The 12,298-nt window shown below is 45.4% G+C and overlaps 1 protein-coding gene across 1 annotated transcript in view; it reads right to left on the minus strand.

The window, feature by feature from the left end:
* The window catches only part of ETV5 (ETS variant transcription factor 5), a 57,793-nt gene extending 46,325 nt beyond the window's left edge, over positions 1 to 11,468 (minus strand). Inside the window, exons 1-5 of the mRNA XM_027586396.2 lie at positions 11,308 to 11,468; positions 8,150 to 8,268; positions 7,931 to 8,018; positions 7,753 to 7,800; positions 7,609 to 7,659 (exon numbers count right to left, since the gene is read on the minus strand). Of these exons, the coding sequence (XP_027442197.1) occupies positions 7,609 to 7,659; positions 7,753 to 7,800; positions 7,931 to 8,018; positions 8,150 to 8,194 (232 nt within the window). The 5' untranslated portion in view covers positions 8,195 to 8,268; positions 11,308 to 11,468. The remainder of the gene's footprint in view (positions 1 to 7,608; positions 7,660 to 7,752; positions 7,801 to 7,930; positions 8,019 to 8,149; positions 8,269 to 11,307) is intronic.
* Between the last annotated feature and the right edge of the window lie 830 nt (positions 11,469 to 12,298).

The raw sequence follows: 12,298 nt of genomic DNA on the forward strand, positions 1-12,298 counted from the left end.
TGGGTACTGAGGCAAGCGTACCCCTAGAACCTGGCCTCATCTGGGGTGAGGAGGCCGCTCTGGTTTGGGGGTTGCTCAGAGGCTGGTGGTACTTTGTGGTACTTCCTGGGATGCTCGTGGGGAGGCAAGGCATTTGACGAGTGCCCGGGCGGAAGGGTCACAGCAAGAGCGAGGCTCCCCTGGAGCTGAGTAACAGTCTGAGAAGTATCATTTTAAAATGACATGGATCTGACCACAGTGGGGAATTAAACAGGACAGAGAAGGCCAAGGAGTAGGCAAATTACAGCTTTCTCATTGCCGAGTCAAAATGCACGCCTAACCAAGAGATCTCTGCGCTGCCGCAGACACCGATCCTCGGGCCTGGAGTCCGGGCTGGAGCTGACAGCAGACCAGGCAGGAATCTTCAGTGGGAGCTAAAGCCACCACCCCATGGCAAGCGGCAGATAAAAGGGTAATATCCTCAGATCAAGTCTCAACACCTCTCTCTCCAGGGAAGCTAAACCACCCTCTTCTATTAGCAGCCCCTTTGGACAGCTCCAGTGTAAAACGGGACAAAAAAGGGGGGGGCGGCCTCATTGGTCAGTAGCAGCCCTACCCCAGAAGCCCAGACCATCCGCCTGGCAGTTGCAGGGTTAAAGCCAGCACTTAAAAGAAAACTGGAACCCCATTAAGCCCAGGCTCATTAAGCCCAGGCTCGGAGAACAGGGAGCAGCAGGGAAGCCAAAGGAAACTAATTTTGGAGGTTCTCCAAGCTGCCAATCACAAGCGTATTTCTAACAGTCCCAGTGTTGTTTGAGTTGGTTGTTTTTCCACAGGCTGCACAATAGGGTCTGGTTATTCATTGAAAAAGTCTGCAAGGGAGCCCCGCCCTCCATTCACAACCAATTTGGAATGCTCCATTCAGGCAGGAGGGGGACTCAGCAGCTCAGCTCACTGGGGCAGACGGAGCAGAGCCCAGCTGTCGCCACAGGGACGCTAGCTCGCCCAGTGTGCTGTGTTTATGTAAGAAATTCAGACACTGCAGGCGCCTGCCTGCTCTGCACCCTCGCAAAGATTCAGATGGCCAAGACCCTGGCTGAAATCTGCAAGGATGTGCAAGTCAGCTCCAAGTAAGGTCGGCAAGTGCCCTCTGGCAAAAGGGGGAAAGGCAAAAGAAAACTATCTAGTGCTGCCCTGTTCAGAATCTGACTGTAGCTACCAGCTGAGAAAAAAAGACTTCACTGTATTTCTCCTGCCCCCAGGCAAGCTGGTTTGCCTTAGAGGACAGCTCTCTATGGAAGTCAGCCTTTCCAGACTCCTTGCTTTTCCATTCACTGCCAATAGCTACATGGGGAGCCACCTGGCATCCTCCCCAAGGGAGAGGGTCTCTGGAGACACTACTAGATTCTCTGGCTGCAGAGGGGGGAGGGTGCCAGCTACCTATTATGAACAGCTTCACAGTTCCTTTACCGCTTCACATCCGGCTTGAAAGGTTTATAATCCTCCCTAACTACACACACCCCCCCCCCGCCCCCCGCCCCATGCCCATGAGACATCAAAAGGGAAGAGCATGGGTATCTTGGGGTTGGCGAGTGAAATCTACTCCAAGGACAACGCAAAGTACAAGGCTAAAAACTGGTTTGGTTTCTTAGAGATTTTTTTCAAATCTTCGATAATTACCCTGAAGAAGATCTGATGAAGCCAGTCTGACAGCCAGAGTTTATTCCAAGAAAAGCATACTACTTTGTGAAAATCAAATCCAGGAGATAAATTAGCTCTTGGGTTGGTTCCTTTTTTTCATAACATATTTGGCTATTTTCAAATATCTTCTGTTTACCTCTTCTCATGGCCTGCCCGCCCCCCCCGGCCCCCCCAAGCTAGTGAACTCAGAGGGCAACACGGGAAGAATTTCTCTATAGTTTTTCTGATCACAGAATCTCCATTCAATGTCTTGGCTGCTCTGCAGACCAGTGGCAAACTGCTGGCCTCTTGATAGCTAGATCTTATCCTGCTCCCTGGAGTCTTTGTGCCCTGTGCTGCAACTTTCTACCAATGCTTCCTCATTCTGGGCAGGGGACACCCTTTATTTGCTTTGTGGGGGCTCTTCTCCCTGAGAAGAGCTGCTACTCCCTTGCCAAGCCTAAAGGAGTACTTACATTGTGGTTACAGACACACACACACACACAAACACACACACACACACACTCTCTCTCTCTCTCTCTCTCTCTCTCTCTCATAGGCGTGCCTACCCGCATATACACTAGGGACCTAGTATTTGGCCTCTCCTCTAAGCTGAGCCTCTTAGAGGGCTGGGACAATGATAGAAACTGACGACCAAAGCCTCTGTTAAATGAGCTTGATGAGTTCACAAAATGAATTTTTAAAAAAGCAACCTAATCCGGTATTGGCATCAGTATGCCTGGCGCTTGTCCAAGAGCTGGGAGCTGCAACATGACAAGACTCCGAGCTCCTTGGATTCCGAGTGGAGAAGCACTGTGTGCCAGGGCACAGATGGGGCCCAAGCTGCCTCAAGGGCAGCCGTGCGCCTGAGAGGGGGCTGTCAGCCTCTGAGGCTGGATCTACTCTACCACCACTAAAACTCGAGTAACATGTGGAGGGTACGGTCTCTTGGTAGAGAAGCACACACCCCACCCAAGCCCACCACCACGAACATTTTTTCTGAGACTGAAATTAAAACAAGTATACTCCTAGATGGTAGAAATGGCAGATAATACAAATCCCCAGCTTTATCGTGCTACCCATGTCTTAATCTTATAAAAGGATGCTGAAATGGGATAGATGGTGAGTTCTTGAATGATACCAGGATTTTGTTAGCTCTGGAATCCACATAAGTGGTGTCCTGGGCAGACACACATGTAATTCCCTGTCCCAAGTTCTTGCCAAACACAAAGGACTGGAAAGGTTACTGGGTTTTATTAGAGCAGAAAGACATCAAAGAGGAAGAGAAAAAGTCATTGTTTGTAATAAGCCTAACTGAATTAATGTTAGAGAAAATAGATTTTGTGGGAACACTTGGCTCTCTTAGATAAACGGGGACTCTAGGTCTTAGATTCCTAAGAGTCCTGGTCTAAGGATCTTGGAGGCTATCAAAACAGGAAGGATTTCAAGTCACTTAGCACCTCTCAGTGGTAAGGTAGTGGGCTAGCTAACAAAGACTTTGAAAGATACACTGTAGCCTGGAGTCAAATGACCTCTCCCCTCCACATCCTCCCCCCACCCCCCGCCCTGCCCCACAGCACTGCTCTGTCTTTTCCTACTTTCAAGAACCTCTGGCTCTCAAAACGGACAAACTGATAACCTTGACTCCCTCACATCTCTCGTTTTCCAAGTGCCTACTATTACTTTCTTACCAAACAAAAGACTTTGGGACAACCCTTTCAAATAGAAATGGCCCAAGACCACAAAGCAAGTAAACTGAAGAGTTTTTGCTCCAAACTGGGCCCCAAATGATGTGCCCTCTCCAAAAGGAAGACTCTGCCTCTACTCTATCAACTTCATATGTAGTTAAAAAAAAAAAAAGTCCAGCTGAATAATCTCCTATAAAAACAGGATTAAGATCAATGTGTTTTAGGCTCAAGGGCTGCCATAACAGTTAATTCTATTTCCCCGACCCACCTATTACAATGTATTTATGAAAAGTCGATTTTATCAGTTAATTAGCCAATCCTTAGGAAATTACTAGTACTTTCTTCAATCGGTCCATTCTTTTTGAAACACAGATCTAAAAAAGAACACTTCAAGGGGAATATAAGGTCATTTGGATTTTCAAACAGTTCTCTAAATTATATTTGCTATGGAGGCCACGGTTTTTAAAATAAGATTTTTATCATGACTTTTCCCCAGTGTAAAATATTTTTGTTATTCAAGATGCTGACAGGTGAACATTCACAATATCACAATTGAAACAAATGAGTGTGATTAAAAGAAAATTAGAACTGAAATCTGCATTAAAAAGTACTATTTTTATATGCTAAAATCTAGTAATACCCTTAAGTGCCAAGTTAGTCCAGAAAAATTAATGTAAGCTCCTCTTCCCCAAACCTAAGCACTTTGAGTTCCAATTTTATCCATGGTTTTGATTTATAGTTAATTCTGTGAAAATGTATAGTAAAAATGTATACACATCTAATCACTGACCCAGATTTCCACATACACACACTTATTTATATTATACAAGATATATACATACACACAGTTTTATCTGTATGTACACCAGTATGTCTTATAGGAAAGATGTCAGTTTTATAGTTTTTCTGTTTTATAGGTTTCTTCCAAATCCTAGATGGAAAAACTCAAAGCACCAAGATAGTTAATAAGTTTTTCAGGATCATGGAATGAAAAGAACTGAGGTGACAAACTGGGTGGCCAACAGTCTCCCTAAGTCTTTCCTGAGGGTTGGCTCTCTCATGATTTTTGAAATCATGAGAGAGCCTGGACCACACCTGCATGTGCCAGGACCCTCTGGCTCTGCAGCTCTGTGAGAGCTTCTTTAAGAATAATATTTTGTAATTTCTTTTTCTCATTTCACCTAACCCCTCCCATTTGCCCCAAACCACCAGTCAGTCTCTCCAGTTATCTGGACCTTATATTATCCCCTCTGTAAAACGAAGGGGTTGGGAAGACTATCTCTACAAGGTACCTGCAGCCCAGTCTGGGATCTTCAAGGTTACTTCTCAGGACCAGGGGACAATGGGGGGCACTGGCAGAACCCCTCTTGTCTACAGGTTGCACTTTTTGTTGCCTTGAATTGACCTTTAAGAATTTCCAGATGGGGGGATACTTTACTAATGTCTGTATTTGTGAGGTAAGGTGAAGTCTATATAACTAGAAGTAAGTTGAACATTTCTGTAAGACTTAGAAGAACAATGGTTTAATTTATTCAAATCACATTTATGGATAGATGCCTATGGTTAGGAACCCAAATCTGGAAAACTTACAAAATATAATCTCTTTAGAAGCTGAGCTCATAGCACTTACTGAAAAAAGTAAGCCATAATCTTCAAAACTGACATTCTAAAATAAAAATCACCACATTACTTAGTATTTCTTTTTCTCTCATACACACACACACATACACACTCTCTCTCTCTCTGCCTCTGCACCCCCCTCACACACACACACACACACACACAGCCCCCCCACATATAGAAAATTAATCAAATCATCATTAAAAGGACAGATTATAATCAGTGCGGCAGGCCACAGAAGAATATTTGTTACAAATGCTTTTGCTACTACAGGGAAAAGGTTTGCTTTACTGGGCAAGCGCAAGTTTGGTTTACAGTTCATTGATTGGCTGACTCAAATCAACTCATAAGGTTTTATTAAATTTGAATGAGTTTCTCCCCCTCCCCTGGGATAAGCATGGGCTCTTCCAGAAGGTGACTGCAGTGAAAGCTGATCCTCAATCCAAGGCTGTGAGATGTGTTCAAAGAGAAGTCTGCCCAGCCCCGGACTCTGCCAGCTTCCATGCATCTACACTGTCAGTCACAACTGCAGTAAAACCAGTCACACGTAACAGTAAGGATGAACGGCTCAAGAACATACCACTGCATCCTTGTACTCTTACTTAACCTCTAAGGCAAGCTGATCTATTTGAAGCCCTCCTTCTTAAAGCTCCATCTCCCGAAATAAGAGTCAGAGAAGGGGAAAGAATTATTAAAACACTTTTGAGGCTACTCAACCATCTGTTTTATCCTTAAAGGACAGAAAAGCTCAACCTTAAGAAGTTAAAGCAAAAAGCAAACAAAGTAAAAAACACATCACACTTGGTGAGCAGAAATATCTCTGAAAAGCATCTCCATTTTAGGTAGGTATGGCAATTTAATTAAAGAATTTAGCACATTCTATTGGCTGAGTGGGAATTATTTCTAAGGAGCCAAAACACATTTATTGATTCCTTCACTTTAGCCTATTCCTGCAGAGAAACATCTCTCCAAATATAAATCTTGTTTACTGACATCTTTATCTAAAGAGCATACCTTTGCTTCAGCACATGAAATCAATCTGAATGCAGTCATCTCAACTCCTTTTTAACTCTTTGGGTTACAGAGAAACAAACAAAAGTGTCATAAAAGCATTTCAAAGAACTTCTGCCAAGAAAGCCACCTCCCAAACAGACTGCAGTTTTTGCTGCTCTGAGGAGGAAATGGAAAGGCTGGGCCAAATTGTCAACACAGAACAAAGTAGGATTACAAATCCCATCTTTTATCTTGCCACACACACACACACACACATACACACACACACACTTGCACACACACAATATTTGGGTTATCTTTATTTAGCCTTTTAGTGGCAAGCTTCCCAATCACTTGAAAGCAATCAAAGGGCAATAATTAACATACGTTTACTTTCCTATAGAAAAACTATGGCAAGCTGTGACACCGCTAAGGTTAACTATGCATTTGTGGATTACGGTTTATTCCCTTTTAAAGTTTCATGGCATTGTGCCTTGAATAGGAGGTATATCATTAAAGAATGTTTAGCTGGTACCTCTAGGCTTTCATCTAATGACTTAGAACAGTCAGCTTTTACTTAAATACAAAGATACCCTTTCTCTCCTGTGGCATTTACACACATAAACACACACACACATACACGCACACAAGATAAAACAAAGCGGGAAGAATTTGTTGGTGCAAAATGAGAAATCGAATCCTTGCCTGGCTCAGGTGCTTGCTATTATAAACTATGACTAAGAGACATGAATTTCTCTATGATGCAACTCTCAAGAGAGGCAGCATTCTCTCCAGGCCTCTCTTAAACCAGCTCACTCGCCAGTGACTAATGCTCTCTAGAGCTGCCCTGTGCTGCTCACATTTCATCAGCCAGCTTTGTCCTTGAGAGCTCTGCCTGGACCATAAAAGCTCCCAAACCTGTTGAGGACAGCCCAGAAAGATCAGTGAAAAGCTAACCATGCCCTTGCCAGCACCGAGAGCCATCTTTTGAGCTTCCCACTGCATTTATTAACTCAATGAGATAGGTGCACTCAATGACCATTTGAAGAGTAAGTTTTTACTCCTCTCTGAAAGATAAAGTCCTGAACAACTACATGAAAAATAAGAGTAAATCAGGTCACACTGTGACCACCCTGTGTCAACTTAGAAGTAGAAACAAAATTGACAACATGTTGGGTGAAGCCACAATTAACTGGAATCTTCCATTAACTATTTTCTGCACCTTTAAAAGAGAAAAAAATGTCAGACTCATGATCTGCATCAAGGACTTAATTTATAAAACAAACAAAAAAAACACCGTAAAATAACGTCTGGTTAATGGATGTTAAGTCCAACATCTTATATATATAATGTCAGTTGATTTATAATTTTGAGCTTGAAGCCTTGCAACATTCTTAGGCAAAAAGAAATTTAGGATGAAATTATGTTCAGTAAATCTTATCTGCAATAGAGTAAAAGCATTTTAGAAATAACTCCAATAAGGAATGAAATAAAAGTTTTGAGGGTTAACTTTGAATTATTTAAAGAAACTAAATGCATTCCACTGTCCAAATATGCTGGCAATGGCTGAAAAAAAGTCTTCCAAACATGGATGTTCCAAGACCAAACGTTTTCAGAACAAACGTGCCACCACCAGAAAGGTACTTACAGTTATCAGACTGGAAATCTGGGACAAACTGTTCATCATCAGGAACTTGTGCTGGAAAAGAGATTTTTATTTTAGACATTTAAGTTTTATTAAAAAACGCAGTTAAATGTTTTATATGGAAAATCGGACAGCCAAGAAACTTGCCTTCAGCTAACCAAGCCTCTTGAAGTTGACTGAGATCCTGAAACAACTCTGGAATTGAAAACAGAAGACACCAGAATGAGAACTCCTGTGGTAGGGAGAACACGGAAGATGAGTCTACATGCGGCTCTCCCAGGGGGCCATTTGAAGAAGCCACAGACCAAAGGGAAAGCTTTACTACCTTCAGAATCATGGGCCAGATCTGTGTCCAAAAACTTCCTCTTTCTGTCAATCACAGGCCGCCCTCTACATTCCTCTGAGCGAGATTTCTGAAAGAGGCCAAAAGACAGTGAAGGCTCCAGGGTAATAAAGGGGTCAAAGGGGGTTGTGCCACTAAACCAGTGAGAAGACTCATATTCGAAGAGGGAGAACAAAACAAACCAAAGCCACATACACTTACCCCTGGGACCATAAAAGGGACTTGCTGATCATAAAACCCATCCATGGTGCTTCCAATGCCTTGAATATCACTTTGAAAGGTTTCAGCATTGAGTAATTTCTGGGGGGAAAGGGGTCCTCCTGTAATAGGAATTTGGGAGATTTTTAACTGAGAGGGAGCAAAGAAGAGAAATGAAGTAATTTTTACTGCTCTTTCTTTAGGGCCTGTGCAAAATCGCTACCTTTCTCTGAGGTACTTAAAGCCCACTCAGTGTGTAAGCTTTACAGACTAAAGGTGTGCTTGATTAAGGGCATCAAAAGTTCATAGTGTACTTAGTGTCAAATCCATTTACCTAGCCCTCCTACCCTCTCTCTCTAATCATAAGTTTGCTACTATCTGTTCCCTATAAAAACCAAAACCAAAACCCCTTATTTTCATTATAAAAGGGTGATTTCAAGATTCTCTCCAATAGAAGGTTCTCCAGGGCATTTGTAATGTTAGGTCTTTTTTTTTTTTAAGAGATAATTTAATTTTTGACAGTACAGTGACAGGAAGTAGAGAAAATGGGTTTAAGCATTCCAAATTATTGGCAATTAAGAATTTGACATACATAGTGTTTCTAAAAGTAGTTTGTAGGTCAGTGGTAAGACACCATATATAGTTCCAGGAATATATCGATCAGAGATATACTTATCTTCACACAACACTCTTTTAAAATCTAATTCTTCTGTTCAAACAGATGTAGTGTCTGTAATGTCACAAATATTCCTATGGCAACTTACAGAGATATCTGTGCTATCAACAACTTCTAGAATAAAATAGCCATGAAAACTAATGGATCAAGGAAACTAAATTCCATCACACAGATTTTAAATGCATCTCTACCACAGATCTTAAAAAAGCATTAAAAGCAAAAGATCCATGTAAAGAAAATTCAGTTTGTTTCTTACAGTGAAGTAATTTTCCCCAAACTTGCCCCCCGCCCAATTAAACTTGTTCAGGCACTGTCAAGTCTTGGGGCTGGGAAGACAGGTTGAGGGTCAAATGGAAAGGAGGGAACGTTTTCTAATTTGGGAGGAATAAAGTAACAATTTTAGGAATGTACCATCTTCCTGAACCCTTTGTTTCATTCTCCAAATAGAAATGCAGTTAAATCAACAAAATGGAGAAAACAGTAATTTCATTTATCCCCAGCTCTAAACAAAGCCAACTGCTTAAGGATAATTCTTTTGTTTACCTTGCATACAAATTTTAAATAGGGAACTTTTTCTCAGTGGGCAATTCCACGCAACTTGTTTTTCTTAAGTGAGCAGGATACAAGAAAACCCTTCGTGGTCAACCTCCTCTCAGCACTCTGGTCCAACTAGTCAGAAATTTTCAAAGTCAAAGAGAAAGAAGGAGAGGAGCAAAACTGCACACAGTCCATAATTTCCTAGAAAAACATGCCCGCTAGCTTGCCTGCATGCCTTCCAAACAGCGCTAAACGTTCAGAATAAAGCCTCTTTCTCAAATGTCATCAACCCATATACAAAATCTGAGAAACGTCGGCAGTGAGTTGAGGGCCGTGAAAATGAGTCCTCTGTAGACTTCAAAATCTGTGCGATTAAATCGTGACCTTAGAAATTCTGTCAGTGTCTAGGGGGGAAAGGGACAACGGGAAAGAGATCGGAGGGGGACATATTTCCGAGCCTCACAATGAAATACGTTGCAAAACACTTCACCACGAAGAGCAAAAATACCTTTTTAAAAATGCAATAAAAGAAAGAAGCTGCCATACGCGAACCAGAAAGAGGCATCGAGGATTTTTAAAGCAGCTCTCAGAGTTCAAGGGCTAGGAAAATCTTGTTTAAAGTATAATTTTTTTTAAAGCCTTAAGGGAGTTTAAACCACTTCCTTTGTGGTCCCCCCTTCCCGGTGCCCCCAGGAAAACTTTAACGCGGCGCAGCGGCGCGATCGAGGCCCCTCCCCCGCGGCGCGCAGCGGGCCTGGTTTTATGAATGGGAGAGCGAGCCGCCACATCAGGTAAAGGCTGTAACTGGATCCCCAGCGCTGGGCCCCATTCACAAAACAAGACACACTTCCACCCAATTCCCAGCCTTCCCCATTCATGAAAACTCCTTCAGATGCGCCCCCGCCCCCACTTCCAACGCACGCCCAGCCTCCGACGCAGGCCCCTCACCCCCAGAGATTTCGGAAGAAAGCTCAATGCTTCATTCACAAAAAGGGAAAGAAAAAAAAAAGCCGCAGGGAGCAGCGAGCCAACGAAAAGAAACCCGCTTCATTCATAAAGTCATCCACATTCATAAAACCGAGTGGCGGCGCCGGGCGCTACCAACCACCCCCAGCCTCCAAACATCTCTCCTTGGCACTCCTCAACCAGGAGTTCGGTTCCCTCCAGAGGTTCCCTCTCCTCTGAAAATGCGGACAGATCACTAATCCAGTGAGAGGCTCCAGCATCTCTCCATCCCCCCACCCTCCGCACCCGTTTTTTCCCCTACTATCCCCAGGCCGCTGCTCTGATGCTCCCCGATTTCTCGAGAACCGCGATGCAGCCTTGACGCCCTCAGGCTGCTGGGGATGGGAGTTGGGGGATTGAGTGTCCACTTTCCACAATCTGAAACTTGCAAGGCCTGCATAAGTTCCTGGCCAACCCCCAACCCCTCAGGCTGCACATGCCTGTGTCACTTAACCCCTCCTGGTGCTTTGGGGGGCATCACCTCTCAAATATTCCCCTTCAAGCGGCTTCCCGCCCCCTCCTCCCCACTGCAAAGCTCCGCCGGGCGTCTCTTCTCGCGAGCCTCCAAGGCTCCTCCGGGCTCTCAGACCTCCAGAGACTGTACAGCCCCGCAACTCCGCGTCCCTCCCCCCCATTCCCACCCGAGAGCCCCCGCACCTCGCGCGCGGGTGCGCCTCCCCGCGACGTGCGGAAACCGGCTCTCCGAGCGCTCCGGAACCGTTAGCCACCCCCACCCTACGCCTACCAAGAACCGAACCGGACCGAGCCACGAGAAGAGGGGGCGGCCAGCTCGGGGGGGGGGGGGGAACCTCAGTCCAGATAGAAAGTGCACCCGGACTTTGAGGATTCTGAATCAGCCAGTGAACTCTTGCCGGTTGAGCCCTTCGGACCGGCTCCTGAACACCCCCTCCGATGCCCCCCTGCCTCCTCGATGCCCCCTCACCTGAGGCAGCCGCTCTCCTCCGGTTGCAGCGGCCCCGGGGCGCAGGCGCGCTCACGCACGCGCGCACCGGGCCTGGGCGCCTGGGCGAATGGCTGGGCCGAACCGCTCGGGGGACGCTGAACCGCTCCGCGCACCAGCGGCTGGACTCTGCGCCGCAGCTGCCAACCAGGCTGGAGCGCTGGCCCGGCCCCCCGGGGCCTGCTGCTCCGCCTGCCACCATTGGCCCGCGGTCCTAGCTCAGTCTGGTTCTCATTGGCCCGAGGCCGCTCCTGCGCTTGTCCATCACGTCTTGTTTACCCTGTCTGCGGGCAAATCCAGCCGAGCCGCCCCATCCACTCCAGCCCCCATTGGTCGATATCGCTTTCCTCTCCACCCCCTCAGGGGTCTGTTTTACATGATTTATGCACCGGGGGCCATTGGCCAATCAGCACAGGCTTGTTTATATAATGAATGTAAGGACGTTTTTCATTCATAAAAAACGCGACCTGAGGGGGAAGCTTAGCTGAGTCAGTGAAGCACTTAAAGGGGCCGAAGCCGCGGAGAGTCGCGTTTACTTCCCTCCTCGCAGCTCTCCCAACTTTTCACCGAAGCATGGCTCTTCCCCCGTCTCCATTCACCCCTATTCCCCCAACCCCACACCCCGCAACGCCACCGCCAGGATGGGCCACTGGGCGCCAGACGTTAGCAGCTGCAGCACCAAGCAAAGTTATCATTTTATAATTCAGGCGAGAGGAATTCGTCATTCCACCCAGAGAGAAACTCGCTGACCGACCTGGGCGTTCGGCCCACAGAAACACAGAAAACGGAAACCGAGCCCTCTAATCTTAGTTACCTTTAAGAGAGGCCTTAATTTCCTTTAACCAGGTTTCCAGTGGGGAAGAATAAGCAGTATCTCGCTTTAAAATCTGAGCTCTCAAACAGATTTTGGTTACTATTTTATCCTGGCAAGGCCTAAGGCCCAAATTCCGTTTGCTCCCCGTTTAATTGCAGT

This window comes from Zalophus californianus, chromosome 1 (genome assembly GCF_009762305.2).
Source record: "Zalophus californianus isolate mZalCal1 chromosome 1, mZalCal1.pri.v2, whole genome shotgun sequence".
In the NCBI taxonomy this organism is placed as follows: domain Eukaryota; kingdom Metazoa; phylum Chordata; class Mammalia; order Carnivora; family Otariidae; genus Zalophus; species Zalophus californianus.